General features: G+C 43.3%; 1 protein-coding gene across 2 annotated transcripts in view; it reads right to left on the bottom strand.

Annotated features, from left to right (window-relative positions):
• Positions 1-20,186, bottom strand: part of apaf1 (apoptotic peptidase activating factor 1) — a 43,319-nt gene that overhangs the window by 10,285 nt on the left and 12,848 nt on the right. For both annotated transcript variants that reach the window (XM_037122087.1, XM_037122088.1), the window contains 5 exons: positions 17,948-18,073; positions 16,158-16,289; positions 15,906-16,031; positions 13,519-13,644; positions 10,250-10,396 (listed from right to left, as the gene is read on the bottom strand). In XM_037122087.1, the coding sequence (XP_036977982.1) occupies positions 10,250-10,396; positions 13,519-13,644; positions 15,906-16,031; positions 16,158-16,289; positions 17,948-18,073 (657 nt within the window). The remainder of the gene's footprint in view (positions 1-10,249; positions 10,397-13,518; positions 13,645-15,905; positions 16,032-16,157; positions 16,290-17,947; positions 18,074-20,186) is intronic.

Below are 20,186 nucleotides of genomic sequence, written 5' to 3'. Positions count from 1 at the left end.
AACGGGACAGTTTGAATTGCTTTTACTCATTTTTAGAGGAAAAAAAGCTTTTGCTTCAGGAAATTTGAATTAAGAACTAAGAAACAAAGTGTAAAAAATGACTATACAACATTTTTGCTGAGTTATGTGCCGCGTTGTTTCGTGGCTGGGAAGTCTTTGCTCGTTTCCTGGGAACTGATCCTGGCAAAAACAAACAACAAAAAAAAAAGATTCAAACTAGTTCCTCGCAACCCAAACTGCATCTTCTCCTCAACTGTTACCGAAAGAATTGACTTGAAGTTGGAAGCAAATACGTTTAATGTTGGCATTCATTTAAATTGAGTGGGCTGCGGGTGTGGGCGCCACAAACAACAGTAAACAAGGATGGAGGCAGAGCGGCGGGCTCTGGGAGGATGAAGGGTGGAAGGTTTGGATTCAAGTCAACGAATCCAGAGAACAACCTCACTGACAGAATATACGGAGAAGGACGTGAAGGACATAAGTCAGACGAAAGACAAAGATTTATTACAAAGATTGTAAGAAAGGAAAGACAAGACAAAGCCGCGTGTGTGTGTGTGTTTATCCACCACACCATCACCAGCTCCCTCTACCTCTATCTGTCATCTCCCATCCCCGCTCTGCTTCACTGCATCTCGGTGTGATTCGCTCGCACAAAAGGCCCTTCTTCTCCAGCCAGAGAGACAATTAACCCTGGCTTAATGAGCAACGCTGGGGAAACAACTGCCTCCTAGAGACAGATAAATATTTCACCAGCCTGTGTTTATACCCCGAGCCTGACAACAAGAGCACAGAAACCAGGCCAAGCTCGCTCCACAGCTCTTTCAAAAAGATCTCCTGTCTCGCTTTCCACTCAAATTCAAAAAGCAGCAGCGGAGAGAGGACCTATAGAAAACCCAGCAACTCTGGATGCAGTGTGACCACACGAGGAAGAACTCGTGCCTGCAAAATACACATTTGGATTAAGAGAAAAGAGGGAGTAAAAAAAACAAAAAAAAAAAAACAGAGAACAATAGATTCAGAGAAAAAGCGTTCAGGAGCTGTTTTGCATCTGATGACTGCGTGTAGGTATTTTTAGAGGCAGGTCTGCTGCGATGCCGGCGCAGCACGGCGGGGTGCTCACTTCTCAAACAGCGTGACGGAAGAAAAAGCGCCGAATGAAATTAGGGCTGCGAACGCTGCCTGAACCGGCGCGGTGGCCCTGTTACACCGCCTCATTTACATACACGTCTTCTCAGAAGCAGAAGTCATCAAAACGTGTTATTTCTATCTCTGGAATGATTTTAAATGGGGGCGGGGGTGCAAAAAAAAAAAAGAAAAATCAAAGTAAAAAGCCAAGGGGTGCAACTGGCCTGGTAACCAACATACAGCAGCAATCACAGCGAAGAGGGAGGTCTTTATGTTGCTAAACAAAAAACAAAACATTTGATCCACATAAAACTGCTGCTGGGTGATCGGATGAAAAGTTACCAAACCCTTTGAAGGAAGTCAGTCGGTGCTTTTGCAAATAATCAGGAGGTTTTCTTCAAAGTGGCACTGAAACATTTCAAGAACAAAAATGGAGAAAACAAGAAAGTCAGTCTAACTCCCTGGTTGGAAACGAGAACTGATGCAGCTATTAATAAAGTATATTAATAGACTTTTCATAAAGCATCCTGCGTTCAATAACTGGACGCTGAACTGCATCTTTCTCTGCTGCAGCAGCAGACACGTCAGAACCCAGCAGGCAAACATTTAGACCCGAGGGGATAACATCCACACTCAGGAGTCAGCAATGAAAGGTGAACTGTGCCGAGCCCAATTTCAGCCGACTTTAAAAGCCTGCCGTGATTTTTTTTCTTAAAGCACTCGGGTCTCACTGTGAGACTGAGTGTGCCTTGTTGAAGTAAAGGCTTGTAAAGGTGTTTTGATGTATAGTTTGAGCGGTAAAAGTTGAAGATTGACTGCGTGAAGACGGAGACTCAAACAGGCTTTTTGTCTACAAGGGGAAACTTTGAACCATTATAAATTATTACCACATAAAATTGTTTACATGTGAGGTCACATTTTGGTCTTTAAACAGGATCTCTACTGTTAAGTTTAAATTCACTTTTTCATTCAGTCGTAAGCTACTGGTGAAATGCTGGGTGATGTTTTGTCGTCCAGGAGACATTTCTGGAGCTTCACAGCCGAACCGTCCAGAAGCGATCTCCTCAGTTTACAGTTTCATCAAGAGTTTATGGTCTCAATCGCTACTTTCAATTCTTCTTCAAAAAAGCAAGATGCCCTGTTTGTAAATTTAAGTCCCATTTAGAGTAAAATACACGATGAAGCAGGGTACGCTTTATGTCCTCTGGTTCTCAGACGGATCCAGTCAGGATATCCTCTCCAGCTCCCTGTTCTGGGCCAAATATGGTCACTTATGGTCGACTGCAACAGTGCCAAATTCAAAATGTTAGTAAAATGGATAATGTTACTGTGGGTTGTCATCGACCTGGTGGGATTTTATTGTTCTGATGAGCTTCTGTAAAGACGGTGGGATGCAATCCACGTAACACTTGGCGTTGTCTTGTTATGTTTCTAACTGCAGCCTTTCCCTCAAACTTCAGTTGTCAAAAATCTGCTAATTAACCCAATATACTGGAGAGCCTGATGCTCGTTCTGTCTTCTTTGTTCTGACACGACAGAAGCTAACTATAGGATACTTGGTTCAGTCATGGGCGTCCTCAGATGCAGGCGGACGGGGCTCGAGACTAATGAACACTTGGACTGACTGATGTTGTGCATTGCGGGAGAAATCACTGAGGTCTTCGCAAGTGAGGGAGAATGCAGACACATTTACTTATGGCTTAGTCAATCTCATTATACAAGAATCCTGACGGCCTGATTCTCCGTCCATCCCTCAGAGAGGTGACTGCGTTTACTTCCCGCCCTGTCCTTCTCGCTCGGTCCCCGTTCTGCTCGCCGCTACGCCAACTCTTTCTTAATCTTTTGACAGATTCTCCGTCCGTCAAATGTCTCTCGGGGGAAGGTCAGCGCAACCTTCGCTCCTTCATTTCATCACGCCTCCCTGCCCGCCCTCCCTCGCCCGGTTCACTGTGAGCCTTGCTCAGAGCGATGACTGGCTGTAGCAGTTCATTAACCGTCGAGGCCTCGTTAGGATGCGCTTAACGATGATGGCTCAAGCTGATAAAGCAGAGACAGAGAGAGGGAGAGACAGATGGAGACATGGTGGGTGGAGGCAATCTCGAGAGTCCCGAAATGGCTTTGCTCTGACATACTGTACAAAGTAAGCATCGCTTGACAAACAAAAATCGAAACAAGCTTGCCCGCAGGTGAGGGAGGGCGGCTTTAAAACATAAGGTCACCCAACTGGATGGAGAGAAAGTGACAGCGGGAAAAGAAAAACACAAAACAAAAGAAGAAGGTGTGAAAAAGAGAGATAACATTAGAGGAGTCAGGGAAGGTAACGTGGAGAATGAGAGGGAGGGGAGTGTAAGGAGGTGAGATAAGGTGAAATTGTGTTTCTGCCTTTTCTCCTCCATCACAGGCTTCCCCTGATAAGTGATGTCTGACAACACCGGTGGCAGGGGACGACTGTCATCTAAAACACTCCCATCCATCTGGGGATACGCTGCTCCAAAGCGTGTGTGTGTGTGTGTGTGTGTGTGTATGTGTGTGTGTGTGTGTGTGTGCTACAGATGTCACCATGTCAGCATGTGGGTGTGTAAGTTAGTGTGAGAGAGACAGAGGAGAATGAAAGAAGCGACTGTGTGTGTTGCAGCTAAGAGGCTGGTGGTGCTATACGGACTCGAGTTCTGATGAACGGGTCCCTGTTTTATTTTATCTTTGTGCTCTCTGGGTGGGTGTAACAGTGCACAGAGGTCAAAAGTCATACACTGCAATTAAAAAAAAAAAAAAAAAAAAACTACAAATCCTAATGTTTCTTTTCATGCAGCTGAGGTGCTGAGACTGAGGTCGCATTTTAAGCCTGGACGAGCTGCACGAGCTGCACGATTAGATAAATGCATGTTAGTGGGCTCAACTGGCCTGAGTCTCCCAAACTTAATTCTTTTTTTTCTGGCTGATGCTGTATCCAGTCTCATTATACATCAACGCCACAACTGAGAGGTCCCAGATACAACCACGTATATTCCGCCCAGCAGGAAAGTAGTGGGCTCAAGGTTAACAAACTATATCAAAAAGGATGCCTCTCCCAAATGTTTATTAATCACCGGTAATGACCTTTTTTTTTTTTCTTCCCTGAACTCAACAAGCGGTATGATGGTTGCATCAGCGAGCCTAATCACACCGGGATAGGAGGATTAAAGGAAAGGAGCCGATCTGCCGCCCCGCTGATGAGATGGCACCTCAGCTGGGGCCTTTTGACAGCTGGCTTAGCGAAATAGACAAAGCTCTAAGTACCCAGAGATATTGATTGAGGCCGAATGAGGACACTCAGCTCACTCAGAGGAAGAGAAAAACAAAAAACAAACAGGAAGCTACATTTGGAAAGATATCTGTTGATATTTATAGAAAAAACAAGAGTTGCTGAGTGCTTTGCGGTTTTAAATGCAACAGGGCGACTCTGGTGTGAATTATCCTGGGCTGCTGGGCGTGTATGTGTGTGTGTGTGTGTGTGTGTGTGTGTGTGTGTGTGTGTGTGTGTTAGTGCTGTCAGGATGAGCCTTTTCACACCTGCCACCTTCCTCCTCCTGCATCGTGGCTCCGTGACAGATTGGGTCATTGTTTTTTGTTTTTTGTTTTTTTTACGGAGTGTGTGAGTGTGCGTGTCGAGGCCAGGTGTGAGACAGGTACAACGTTTTCTGGCAGGGACCCGGAGCAGAGGGAAAGGAGGACTGATGGGAGTCAGTGTAGGATGTAACGGCCTCTCTCAGGAGGGGCTCGACCGTGCCACTTCATCACATCCTGACGCAGAGACACACACTCTGACGGTTTTACAAGCAAGCGCAACCAAAACAACTTGTTTTTTTTTTGTTTTTTTTTTATTACGTAGAGTGAACAGATAGGATGGAAAAGAAATGTTTAATTAAACACTACACAGGTAGCCAAACACGACTGGGGATTGGACAAGCTCTTAGACCCCCCCCCACACACTCACACAACAGCCCGCTGCTTTTAATTACACTCACACCATTCAGCCGACCATATAGAGAGGGAGGGAGCGATAAAACAGGGGACAAAAAAAAAAGGGAGCCTGAGAGATGATTAAGGCAGGAGCACTGACAGAGACAAGACAAGAAAAAAAAAAGAAGCCACTGGGACAAAAACAAGAAAACATGATTCCACACGGGGAGCCGAGGAGACAAAATAGAAAGAGGCAAACAATAAGGACTCCTCGCGCTACACGCCTCACGTTGCATCATATCAACCCATCAACTGAAAGAGAACCATGGGAGACATCGCCCGCTGTCACTTCTCCTGCTCTTATCCAACCAGTAACAACATCATCGCGTTCAACAGCAGCAGCGAGAGCAGACACACTGAGTCATTCTGTAGGAAGAAAAAAAAAAAAGGCTTCTGATGTTCAGAGCTGCGATCAGAGAGAATCCGAAAGCTGAAAACTCTCCACCGACTCTCACATCACGATAAGAAAAACATGCCTTCTCTGCTCTCTTCTACTCAGTTTTATGTATTTTTCCAACAATAATCTCCTCAAGTAACACCACAATGAGTGTACTTCAAGTTAGCATTTGTCTCAGGATCTGGTACAAATGGAAGTAAAGGGTGTTCATTTCAAGAAAATCTGAGAATTTAAAAGCATTTAGATTGTAATCAGTGACTTAAACATTGTGGTATTTACACTAACAATGCTTAAAGGGGTTGTGATCAGGTCAAAACATAATCCAAATTAATCTTATCTTGCTGGTGTTTACAAATAGCCCAGAAAAAAAACTGATTTGCCACAGTCTTCAAATTCTGATTTGCTCTAATGCCAAGCAAGGTAGTGTGATCTAAAATAACGGAACTAGAGCAGTTGTAACTGTAGCGGCTGTTACTTAGCGACACACATGAGTTACGGAAGTAGCGGTTTGACTCCAAATCAGGTGTTTCAGGAAATGTTTTCTATGGGAGAGAGTAACCACTTTGCAATGGACTTTGGGGTTTTTCACTTGCAGACTTTGACATAAAGTAAAGGCAAAATCCCCCCAAAAGCATAATATGACCTTGTAAGCTGTCTGGAGAGGGAACTCAGTACAGCTTTGTAGGCGGATGTTAAGTTGTGTCGTAAGCCGCCTCCTCTGTTTAACAGTCATTTGTGTCAGTTTGACGTAGATGGATTTTTTCACGACTTTTTCTTGTTTAAAAGCGGCATGAAAGAATCGATCTACGTCAAACTAGAACGACCCCAAACAGAACCGTGCTTTTTCTATCTGTGGATGCAGGCATACATAAATGCATTAGTACAATCTGTAGTTGATGCAATGGCCCCAACATCCTCCAGAGGACGTGTTTTACGTCATCTGGTGGATTATTGCCAATAAAAGAAGTGTGAGGCTCTGGGCGCAGGCAAAACGGAGAGAAGTTTGACATTCATTTGCATATATTACCAACACTGTAGAGATACAAAGCTGGTTGAAAGTCTGCACATTTTGCATTCTGGTGCTGTTCTTTTCCAAAGAGACTGAAGAAAAAACAGAGGGATGAGTAACTGTTGCTGCCAATTTCATTTTCGCAAAACAGGAAGTTAACGTACGTTGGGAGAAAACATGTTTTTTATTCAAGTCTTGGAGGAAGAAGCACGACAATTTGAGGCCAGTTAGTGTGCGACTGCAGAGGCATGAATATGAAGTCAACAGAAGCTTTATTCACGTAATAAAGATGCTATACTTTCTTCATTTTGAGTTCAAACTATTATTTTATCATCAAGTTTTGTGGGGAAGTTTAAACTTTCTAGGAAAAAAAAAGTTTTGACATTGTTCAGAGCTGTTGTGGTTTTCGAGCCAAACTTGACTATCAATCAGTCTACATCTATGATCCAAATGCACATTTAATACAATCCCACTGATCCTCCATAATGAAATCGCTGCCTTACACCAGCTGAGGATAAATACAAACCAAATACCCTTACGAAGACGTTCAGACGACTGCCAAGACTTTTCCTGAGACTGACAGAAAAATAATTACAACAATCCACGATTTCTTTATTTTTTTTAAGATGTCAGTAAATGCTTTATTTGACCACACTCTCTCTTCTTGCTTCATATTTATATGGACGCTGCGGTATCAGAGAGGGTTTTTAAATATCAACTTACTGACTAATGAGCCTGTTCAAAGTGCTGTCTCTGAGTGTAACTGCCAAGTTTTAGTTTCAAGATTCGCAGATTGCAAAACAGGCGAACATGGTGACAGATGATTATCATGCTTCTCCACTCTGCTGGCTATATTATCTGTCATAAGAGGTACCCACTGACTCGTGGTAATTACCATGACAGACAGGATGGCCTCTCATAGCTGTCCGGCCAACACACAGTACAATTAATCAATCAACGCTGGTGACTCAAGGAGGGGGGCTCACCCCTTTAAGACAGGGATAATAATCCATCACTGCACCTCACATCCACATGCTGATCCATCAAGTCAACACGCCCTGCTCAAGACGAGAGAGGGCAAAAGAAAATGTGTGAAACGGAGTAATGGAGTGATAAGTTAGCCGTTATGATGTGATGGGAAATGATGTGGATGGCTAGAGAGGAGCAGAGTAGCCCTGCCTGTAAAGTTTACTCATTAATAAATGGAAGGGTCTATTAGCGGAGTTTAATGTCTGTAACCAACGGCTATTTAATGACTGGTTTCCAGTTCGGTCACAGTTTAAAAGGGCAAAGAGAGACAATCCATAAAAAAAAAAATAAAAAAAAACACACATAAATGCTATGATAAAAAGCACAGTAAGAGCCCTAAACAGCACAGAAACTCCAAAACTACCTCTTATTTTGTTAGTAATGAAAAAAGTCAAGATATAATCCAGCAAAATCAACTTTTATGTATTTAATATTATATAGTATAGTATAGTATAGTATAGTATATATAATAAATAATATATAAATAATATATATAAAATAATAATATATATAAAATAATATATAAATCATATAGTATTTATCTTCTTGCCTGATGGTCTTATTTGCTTATGTAGTTCATATAGAGGCATCATTATTAAACTGAGACCCTTTAATGACCAGTTAAAAACTTCTGTGTAAAAGGTTTGGGGCAATAAAGTGATTAGCTTAGCATAGCATGATGAAAGGAAGTCACTGCACCCAGCCAAGACATGGTGACAGGATGCAACTTTCAAGAAAGCTAGCACTCAAACCTTTCAAAGAGCCCAGATAAATCATATTTATTTGGGAATTTTAGAAGCACTGTAAGGTGGACAGAGTGAGGCAAACATTTTCCAGTCTTTATACTAAGCTAAGAGAATAACCTGCTGAGTCAAGATTCATATTTAGCGAACAGAAATGGAAGTAGTATCGATCTTGTCATCGCAGTCACAGCGAGAGAGCCATTAAGCAGAAATACTGAATTCATTATATTATGATACAATTTATATAAATTAATGAACATCTATTAAATGTGATATCACCCGGCCCTGTCAACCCACAATCCAAAATCTGCAATGTCGCCAAAAGTGGCTATTGTGGTTGGCTTGTTTGTCTGACATTGATTCAGTATGACCTCATGCTCTAAGGTTGTGAATTCAAACCATTAAGTCGCTATCCTCGCATATGATCTCATGCTCCTGCGTCTGGTCTTTTCTAGCAGCTCATCTCTCTTTTTAATAGCCTATGAGGGCGTTTACGTGGCCCTTGACCTGCATTTGCTGCGTCTCATTCTGAACACTATAGGCCATTTTAAGGGAGTAAAATACTGTAAATACGTTTGTGACTCTCGTTACGTTTGAGCTCATTTCTAGATTTTATCATCTTGTCAACAGGAATCTGCTGTAGACAAGATTAAGATGTGTTTTTTGGCCATCTGTCTATAAAAATCCTTGAACACAGCCACTGCTTTCAACAGTAACATCTCTGCCGACCCACACGAAGGTGTGCATGCACACACACACACACACACACACACACACACACACACACACACAGTATCAGGAGTAATCTGAGATATAAAGCCTCATCGATCAGAACTGCTCTCCCTTGAGGATTACATCATTGCCCAGCAAATGGCCAATCAGAGCAGAGCGGAGACTGCCCGCTATGTGACCCCATCTTTTGTAAAAGTAAAGGCAATAAGATCGAGCCACACACACACACACAAACACACACGTTATTCCAGTCACATCCCAAAGGAAGCACTGATATCATTCTGTCAGATATTGACCGTTTTTATGTAAACCTGCACCACTGCAGTGCTCCTCTAGTTAATGTAACACCGATGCATGTTGGGAGGCAGTTTCCTTTGTTATCACTGAGACATAAGCCAATAGACAGAATCACTCTCACATACACCTGGATGTACCGCTGATAACAGCTAAATGCATGCAGAGTGAAGGTGTCAAGTGCTGCATAACTTTGTGGAAATGTCTTTATGTGCACAGTGTACACTTGAGTGTACACGTGGGCAGCAAGAGGCACACGGTGCATTTAGGTGCCAACTGGCAGTCTGTATTAAATCTATTGAGGAACGGATTATAAAACAGTCATATATTAAGAGGTCATTTTTAAAACTCTGCTGCCTGTTAGAGAGTTAATACATAACTTTGGGAGCTGCAGGATTTAATACTATATTCAATATTTTTTGTTTTTACTTGGTCCTGGTAGCATCAGGGTCCTGGAGGAATATTTAAAAAAAAACAGCAAACTACCCATAATTAATCTCTAGAATTATGGGTAGTTTGCTATTTTTTTTTTTCCGTCTCTATAAACCATTACATGATCTGGGGCCTAAATACATCTCAGATTATCTTGTACGTTACGAAGCCCATCAGGTCATCGGGAACAGGACAACTCAGTATTCCCAGGATCAAAACCAGACAAAGTGAAGCAGCTTTTAGTGTCTAAGCTTCATGTATAACTGAAGTCTTTTAAAACTGTCCTCTCATGTCAATCGGGGCTTAAAACATGACTGTTTGCTGGAGCTTTCCAATGAGTCAGATACAAAACCTCTTTTAAATCGTCGAGCAAGACATTGTAAAAAGATAAATATGTTTTTGGAAGTCTTCTACTTCCTTTTGAGTCCCTACACTTTATGCAGACTGCAAGAAAACTGCACGAGTCTGGATGTCTGCGTGTAAACATACCTTGATGTAGCCGCCAGTCGAGAGTAGAAGAGAGTCATCCGGGGAGAAGTGCAGGTCGGTCACCCAGCCCCCGTGGAGCGAGTCCATGCCATCTTTACCCTCGCGGGAGCAAATCTTCAGCAGAGAGCCGTCCTTGACGTTCCAGAGCTGCGATGGACGGATAAACATTATAAACCAAACATAAAGTGGACTTGCAGATTTAAAAAATTGCATGTTTTACATTATGAGTGAACTATAAGACTCATTGTTGGGATGAGTCAAGAGTTCAAAACCCAAAGACTCTCAGGTTGACTCATCGTTTAATGGACTAATGAGTGCAGCTCTGTACGTATGATCACAGGTGGTCGTGTAACAAGGGTGGATCATAAACTCTGTCTCCGTTCAAGGACAGTTTTCTTACATCAGATGTGACCAAAACTACACAATCGCATTAACTACTGAGCAAAACACCATCTGTTCATGAAGGTCGTGAGATGTGGCTGAAAACAGGTTGACCTTATTTTAATGCTAATACTGGTAATAATAACATGTTTTTGCTTGTCAGACGTCTGTTTCTAAAGGTCAAGATGAAACTTAAAGCTCAACAAAATGGAAAAAAATCTGAGAAAAACAGGTGAAATGTGACTAAATCCATGAACTTAATGAAACTAGACTTTTCTACAAAGTTGAGTACAACATTTGGCTGACAGTCTGAGTTACTAGTTTTTTTCAGATACATGCTTTCATCCCCTTCATGTTTAGTTGTGAATTTGGATGAAGTGTTCCATTACAACATCCAGCATTACAGCAACATCCCGCGACCCTCACAGATAAGCGGAAAGACAACGAAACGAAATGAAACATTATATGTAATAGTAGAACACTGAGAGGGACCATTTAACTGCACAACAATTACTTTGACTACATGTTTCTTCCACTTAAAATCCCTCTTCAGTCAAAAATGTTTTCAAAATCAGCTGCAGATTTGTGACATCACAAGTAGCTTGGAAGGATCCTGATCCAATATTCGGCAAACACAAGTGTGATGTGGAAGCTTGACGCCTGCAGTGCACAGTGGAGGAGTAGGAGACTATGGCTAAATATTTGCATTTTCAGATAATGAGGGGAGAAGGAGTGGGTGCCATTTTAAGGATTCTGATGTCGCTAGTTATTTTTGATGTGAGCCTCATGTGGAGGGCATCTTCACGTAGGATTTGTCTTGCAGGCCTTTTACTTGTAGTCGAGTATTTTCACTTAAGTATCCCAACGCTTCTCCCACCACCGGAGGAAAATGAAGAGAATTTGAACAGAGTCACCAAAGCGTGAATATAATGAGTAATTACCCATAATACACCACATCCGTAATGAAAAGATGTTTTATGGTTCTATCATCGCTGGTTCACCACATCATGTCGATTGCAGCTGTTACGCAACTGTTCACATGTCCGTTTGACAATGACACATCACACGTACAGCTATATTTAACACTTGGCATGCTTTTGTGCAGAATGACTCACATTTGTTTCCATAGAAACAGGGGTGAGATTTCAGTGTGGTTTATGTAATTGGATCTGATGGACTCGTCCATTTCTGGATAATGGAGCGGCTCGGGGGCCACCAGAGGGCATTAACCCCTTGTTGGCCGCTGCTGCGCTGCCATTCTTGGCTGCTGGCTGAGCAGCGCCGGATGCCTTATTCCACGTCTTCGTCGCTTCCCCCTCACACTGTGAAACTTTTCATGTGTTTTGTGAGTGTGCGTGGGGTTTTTTTTTGTGTACGAGCGGAGCAGATTCCAAAGCCTTGGGGATCCAATTTGGCATCCCGAGTCCTCTCCTTCACCTCCCACTGTCAGACATCTCCTCCTCTTCCTGCTCTCTTCATCCCGACTCCTCACACAAACCTGCACCCTCCCTCCAGCTCCTGGCTCCCCCGTCTGAGAGGGAGCCCTGCCTCCTTCCTTTCATCTCACCCGTCCTCCATGCACTGCAGCAATCAGGCTGCATTAGTAAGCACTTTATCTAAATGAGTGATGAGATGTAATTATGGTGATCTCTGGAATAAATGTTGACTGGTGTCATTTCATTTCTTGTTTGTATGATGCACAGCTAATTAGATGGTAGACGGTTCTGTTGTTACTTCTCCAACTAGTATCACCAGTAACACCTCTACCTCATTGTCCTTGTAACTCTAAAAAAAAAAAACTCTTCCACTTTCTTTGCTCCACTTTGACATTCTTTTTTTAGGCAAGGTGGATTTTCAGCTGTGCAGAACAGCAAATTTCCAAATCAATTTCAGATCTCAGGGCTTCCAGACACTTGGATTATGCGAGACGAGCTGCGACAAGCCATTTTACGTCTTTGTGTCAGTGTTTTCTTCACATTTCAAATCCCTGGCTACTTCAGCTGTTTAGGAAAATGCAGCAACACTCTTTTACTGTGAAGTAGATAATGACTGATGGTTAAAGTAGTAAGTGCTCCTCTACATGGATAAAACAAAAACTGACAGTCGCATTTCAGAGGAATCCTGGACAAAATACTGTGAGTTCTTAAAAAGAAGATATCAGGCTCAACCTCGTGGAGAGTGTGTTTGGCAGGATTAGTCTAGAGTAGATTTGTTTTTTTTTTTAAATCACACATGTTTAGATATCTCACCACTCAGGCTCCTCCAGTTGCTGGAGGAATTGTGGCTCCCAGAAAAGCCAATCATGGCCAGTTGTTTTGAGCCTCGCAAAAAGTCAAAATATTTTGGCTGAAGATTTTTTACAGAATTAGTGACAAAACTATGGGAAACTGACTCCTACAATCAACATCTACAAAAATGTTAACACCTACCTGGAATATTACAGCTACTAGAAGGCAATTGCAAAGATCGAGGACTGGTCTGGTATAGGATATATTTGTCAAAATCTTTCTAATGTGCTTCAGGACATTGAATCTGAAGAAACAGGGGATAAGTGGAAACATTGTCGCCTTTTTGGTGACTTCCTGTCTGTTTTTTGACCAAACACTGTGATAACTGTTGGAATAGAGAGCTATGTAAGACTTAAATATATCACTTAAAGCAGCTTTAAATTCAGTTCTTTATTTCTTTCCTCTTGTTTTTAAATTCATCTCATATGAAAAACAGCCCATGTTCTATATTTACCCTGTGAAAAGCTGAAAAGACGGATCGCTCTGTAAAGCTTTCTAACTAATGACTACTGCATGAACCGCTGGTATTATGTAATTCCAAATCAAGGAATAAATGTCAAAGAAAGAAAAAGAAAAGAGCTGAATGATTTGAACACCCACCCGAATCTCTCCATTGTCGTCTCCTGTTGCGAGGCGCCGGCTGTCCCAGGAGAATCGGCAGCTTCGGACACAGTCTTGGTGGCCTTTCAGTGCGTGGACGCACTCCCAGGACTCAGAGTGCCACAGCTAGGAGCAGAGAGGAATAAATCAAGAATGAAACGCAGAAAATTGGCACATCAAATTGCCAAAAACTGACACATTCTGACTCGGTTATTCCAAACATCTGCATGTACTGGACACATTTACGAAACCAGGTGCAGATGGAACGTAATTCTGGAAACCAACACAGCAGTGTTTACTTGGAAATAACAGGTCATACTGATAAAAAGTTTTATTTCTTTTGCTCAAACCAGTTACCGCCCGTTAATAAGTTTTTATGAGGACAAATAATGGTGCCAAGCGCGGCGCTGATGTTGTTACAACGCTGCATCAGTAATGAGCCCACTCTCACTCTGCTGTTTTTCTTTCTCCCACACTGTTTGGACTTCCCTTCTCTACTCTCTGTCTCTCATCCATTGTTGTGTTCTCTCATCCCTCCCTCCTCTTCCTCTCTCTGTGTTCCTTCCCTACCCCGGTCACATCCTGCGCCGCACAGAAAATAACACGGCTCATAATTAGACACTTCATTTGGCAGCGGAGAGCCTACGTCTGTGCACAAAGTCCCATTCATCTGAAGGTCAGTACAAAAGTAGAAAAAAAAAGAGGAAGCTGTGGGGATGGAAAGAGCAAGAATCTTCCTTTTTCATGGTTCTCCACAGAGTTACTCATGGTTGAGCCGTGTGGTTTGACCTCCAGATAGATAGAGACCAGGGACTGTGTGTTTGTGTGTGCTCTCAGCCACCGAAGCTCTCGCTCGGTCTGGAGAGCAAAGACTATGTGACTGGCTGCTAACCAGCCCAACGACACACAGACACAGACACACACACTCACACACACCTCAATTATAATCTTAGCCAAATCCATAAAACACACATTCTCCCTCACTACCATCTATTGACAGAAGCCAGGTTGGCTGCCGACCCGGTGGCTGTTCTCTACAGTAAGTGTCGACCAAATCCAAATTCCCGTGTGAAACTCGGTGGCAGTGGCACCACATCAACTGCTGGAACGGAAGCCTGAGAGAGCGGCTTTGCATTGTTTCTAATGCCGGAGAACACCAGATGTCATCCGTGGTTGAATACTGGACAGAGAAGTATCAATCTTCAGTGTTACCCTTACCATTGGCCTTGGGGAGACGTTTACTTTGTGATTTCATTTCTATTTTATGAGTTTGTTTCTGCTTCCTTCACTTTACACTCCATTTCCCCCTGCCATGTTATTTCTGCTGACATTAGGAGAAGTCACTGACGAAGTAACTATATGCTAATATTACCTCTATGAGGTTCGTGCAGCACAATGACTCCATTCTCTCTCTCTGTTTCATCATGTTGCACTCGCTATGTGATGTTATATGTAGATCCCAATCCCTGTTCAGAGGCTTTTATTGACTTAGTACTTTTTTAAAAAATGTTTTAAAGGATATCATAACTGTTTTCAGTCACTGTTTGGTGAGGTTTAGGCAACAAAACTACCTGGTTAGGTTTAGGCAAAAAAAAACCCTTGTTGGTAAGGTTTAGGAAAAGTTCATGGGTTGGATAAATAAAAAAGAAGTTCATGTTCCTTTTTTATTCACAACTGGACACCAACAGTTATAAGCTGTAAGCAACCCCCACCCCTCCATGCAGTCACCTTAGGGGAAACAATTTATTAAACACCAAACCCACAGAGGTTTTCATTATCCAAAAAAATGGATGACCCTGAGATGGAGCCAGTGTCAAAGAGCGCACCATCTCTATACAGTTCAGTGTGTGCTATGCAATGAAGTTGAGTATGAAGGTGATTTAGAAAAGAATTCAGAGCTGCTTAAAGAAAAGGTTACGCACCCAGCCCATTTAGTCGGTCAAAGTCAGGCCAAAGTCAAGCGCAGCGGTGTTGGAAAACAGCAACCTGGCAAAAACTGCAACCAGACAGGGAGGTGGGTCGGTTTGCGGGCCAGCCAGCCTGGTGGGTCAGCAGGTCCACGAGCTGCAGTCAGACTAAATGATCACTGAACGTGGGTGGAAGAGGACAGACTGACCCCACAGCTAACTCACCAGGCCCGGGGCCATCTGCTGCACGCTAATCTCTTAACGTCCCTCACCTCCCTACCGGGGAAACGTCTACCCACAGATATCACCCGCAGCAACACGTCACTGTGCGTGTGCTGGAAGTAATGAATTCCGAAGGAGGTTTGAGGGAAGACGCTGATGTGTAATAGGTCACGTCGTTACTGGCAGCACAAACAGATATGTCTCATTCTGTGTGTGTGTGTGTCTGTGTGTGTGTGTGTGTGTGTGTAAGTGTTGAACCTTAGCAGTCATGTCAGCAGAGGTGGTGGCAAACAGGCATCCGTCCGGTGAGACGTGGCAGGACAGAATGGCTCCCCGATGAGCCCGGATGTCCTGCAGCTTCTCTCCGCTTTCTGTGTCCCACATCTTGTAGTGAGTGAGAAAAAAGAGAGATATCAGTTTGCATTTGATCTCAAGCTGCTGCTGCATGTGTGTGTGTGTGTGTGTGTGCGCGTGTGTGCGTGTGTGTGTGTGTGGGGGCGTGAGCTTCACCTTGACAGTGCCATCGAAGGACCAGGACAGCAGTCTTGTGTCGGCGGGTGAGCTGGAGAGCAGCGAGAAGCTTCTGACTTGTTCCTTGTGACCCTGCAGTACTTGACACTCCTCTGACTGCCACCTCCACACCTAGAGGGTCCGACGGAGAGACAAACAGGGGCAAGGGTTCTTTTAGCCGCTGATCCTTTTTAATTTACTGTCAGATCCACTCTTACTGACTCGCAGACTTTGGCATGTCTGCCTTAGGGTAAACTCAGCAGTTTATTGCGTAAACTTCCCATGAATTTCCAAGACTACAGACATTCCTGTGAAATTACCCACAATCCAGTCTAATAGGAGCCTTTACATGTTCCTCATACAGCAGTTAGAGCTCTCGCGTCCTCTTTCACTCAGGCATCGACACTGATAATACTGACAAGCTTGAAGCTTAGGTTTGATACTGGAACTGGAACTGAAAAATTCCAAGCTGGGTCGTGTATGCGTTTCTCAAATCTTTCCAGCCAAGGTCAGAAAATGAATGAAATGAAAATGAAAAAATGAAAATAAAACACAGGCTCAAAAACACCAGAATGTTTTCTTTAATTTCCATCATAAATTATGAGAATCCATTTAAATAGCAGGACATTAAAAAAAGCAAGGGACAAGGATGAATTTCAAGTTGTGTGGAAAACACCCCAGGAATAAAAGTAAAGAAGCTGAAATTGCATGACCACGACAGAGGAAAAACTTCGACATGTAGCCTCCACCAATTGCTGGAGAAGGGGGCAACGGAGGCTGAAGTGTAGCCTCATAATAATTTTTGCGTCCAGTAATCGAAATGCACTAAACCATGCTTGTTTATGACGATGCTCAGGCAGGTAAATAACCACAGACAGCAGCTCAACTGAGGCCAAAGATGTGGGCAGGACAGACAATTCACCTTTTCTCTTTCTGAACAGAACCTGTCATTGGTTTAAAGGTTACCATCCATCACCAGCGAACGTCAGTGTCATTTGATCACTTTACATTCTCTCTGCGCCTGCATTAACATCTAAATACACACTTCATTTCCTGGGGACCACATGTCAACCAGCATGAATCTGAATAGCTTCTGAATAAGCAGCGGATGGTCCGAGAATAGTGATGGGAAAGGCAGCAGCCGCATGAATACGGAACGAGGCTGCTGCGTTTGTCAGAGAGAGGAGGAAGTACTGCAGTGGACAGGTCTGTCAGCAAAACGAAAAAGATGAAGAAGGAGGAGGAGATGAGAGGGGAGGAGAGGAAAGGGGAAATGAGCAACAGAGCATGAACAGTGGAGGTTGACGGACCGTAACGGCGCGAAACACACACGCACGCACTCGCGCACAAACACAGATAGTCGCACACGGTAAACTCAAGAGCAGGAGGGAGATAAAGAGCTATCGAGAACGGCATAGCCGGAGGCAAAGACAGGGGAAAAGGAAGGAGTGGAGACAAAAGAGGAGGATGAAGAATGGACAGGTGAAGAGGGCCGGCAGCGATGCTGGTAGGAGTGTAACAGGTAGGAGGAAGGTGAACGCACCAAAGAGACCGGCAACACCGGGGATGAGTGATTCGGCAGAGCAGGCAGTTTTACACAATGTGAGAAATGGGGATGGAGGGACAAGAATAATCGATAGCGGGGAAGAAAAATGGGAAGCAGGTTGGGGGAGGTGGTGAAAGAACATGCCATGAATTAGGCGAGGAAGGATGGAGGAGGATTGTAGAGATGGTGATGAATGGGAGCAACAGAAAAGACTGAGCAGAGAGGGAGGAGAGAAGGAACCTACCCGGATGGTGGTGTCCTCAGAGGATGTGATCAGCGTTTGGCCGTTCTGGCTGAACTTGCAGTGCAGCACCGTTTTGGTGTGTCCCAGCAGAGTGGCTAAGAGCTTCCCAGAGGGCACCTCCAACACCTGGGAGGAACAAACAAACATTAGCAACGTGACCAGGGTGTCAAAGTCATTAGGATTCATGAGCTGGGCGCCACGGGTGTCTGTACAAAATTTCATGGCAATCCATTTAACAGTTTTCACTTTGCAGCAAAAACATGATATTAGAAGAAAAGTCAGGGTTGGGTTTCATCCTCTGAGTGCCCTGAAGGCAGCACAAAGTCTTCGCAGTAATCCGTCCAATACAAACTGAGATATTTCTGTCTGGACCAAAGCGGTGGACCGACTATCGACGGAGGAAACACAGACGGTTGCCATCTGTACAGCCATGCAGTTACAGTGCCTAAAAAAAAACAAAAAAAAAACTACTACATCGCATGGGTATTACTCAGAGTGCAAAGCAAAATAGCCCTTGATCAAAAATAGAGGTAATAAAGTTCACAAGAGCTCTACTGTACCAAGAAGTCACACAAGGTTCACACCCTGTGTCTAGAATATCTATGGAAGTCTGAAATGATAGCTATGTTTGCCAAGATACACTCACGGAGGAAAAGTGCCCCAGAAAGTTTACTATAGAATTCTCATAGAAAGTCACATTTTGAGGGAGTAGCTGGGAAGGGGAGAGAGAGATTAAGTGCAGCTGCTGGCTTGCTGGCGTTAAAGCACATGAAAAAAGAAGTACAGTGGGGGGAAAAGAACGCTTTGAGCATGACCGCTCAGTCCGGTCAAGACCAAGGAGGTCTGCCAGAGGCCTGACAGCCCTGGAGACAATACTGGGGGAGAGTCAGAGAAGCTTTGATGCTCAAACAATCCAGCTCCAGGATAAAAAAAAGGCCATTATTCTTTCTCATTTAGGATAGCTCCTGCATGAAACACGGTTATAATAATAAGATGAGGTGGAAGAAAAAGGTGGACCGACTGGCTGCTGGCACTTTGGCCCAAAGACTTCAGGAAGTTCTTAATGGGGTTCAAGAGAGGTCTGAAGCAACATAAGTAAGCGTTTAGTCAAGCTTGTGGTGTCGGTGCAGTCACTCAGTTGGTCGAGACTGAAATATCTTGACCACTGTTGGATGGATTGCCATGAAATCTGTTTTTTTTTTGTTACCCACAGAATTATCTATAATAACTTTGGTTATCCCCATCAACTGTGGAGAATAAGGGAGATGCTTCTTGGTCTCAAAAGTCAAGTCAACTCCAAGTGCTCTTAACTCGCATTCTTTCTCTGGCCAGCACCCGGTGACTCCACTGGTTTCACAAATAAGTCTGATGTATGTAAGCATATGAGAAAATAACACTACCTCTCTGTGGATTTATTACCACAGTAAACAGTTTCTTAAAGAGCTTATCATATCAGTCACTAGTTTGAAGCTTCCTACAGATTGACACTCAGTGTGTAAATTAAGAGTAAAATGGACGATTATGCAGGGTATGTTTTATGGCTTGGCTGCCTTGTGACTGACAAGCCACTAGCACAGCACTGTGTATGCTGCCCAGCTCCACTCTCTTAAACGTCTTTGCTCATGGCTCCCAAAAACACAATGGCGATGGCCATCAAGCCAAACTTTGTGCTTCAGAACGGTAGCCCACAAACCAAAAAGGTGAAGTCACTTGCTCACACCCTCACTTTTAATCCATTGCTAACGAGAACTAAATATTTACCTTGCCCAATAGTTCAGTTTATGTCAAAATACCTGTAAACTGTTGATATTCCCATGAACCTCAGCTTTATGACATGTTGAGAAGCTAACATGCTAAGCTGATATAGTAAACATGCTTACTATGTTAGCTGTCAAATATCAGCATGTTCACTTGCTGGTTGTAGCGTTTAGCTCAGAACACACTGTGCCTTAGTACAACATCAACAAAAGTTGTTCTGTTTGTTTAAACTTGAACTTTAAGTGAAAGTATTCTTGCTATTAATGACTAGTATTAAGAGAGCTGATTAAGGTATTGACGTGAAGCATGGGTAGTGATTACAAATGCAATTATAAAATCCTTTGTTTGCACTTATCAAGGCCTTACATTTTTCTAATTAACCTCCAGATAGATCTGTCCACTGATACAATAAATACTCGCAAATGATCCTTGCTACAGCTGAGTCTGCAAACTTCACAAACAATAAATTACTGAAAGTCAT

The sequence above is a fragment of the Acanthopagrus latus genome, chromosome 14 (genome assembly GCF_904848185.1).
Source record: "Acanthopagrus latus isolate v.2019 chromosome 14, fAcaLat1.1, whole genome shotgun sequence".
NCBI classification, from domain to species: domain Eukaryota; kingdom Metazoa; phylum Chordata; class Actinopteri; order Spariformes; family Sparidae; genus Acanthopagrus; species Acanthopagrus latus.
This window is presented reverse-complemented; position numbering and strand designations above follow the sequence as displayed.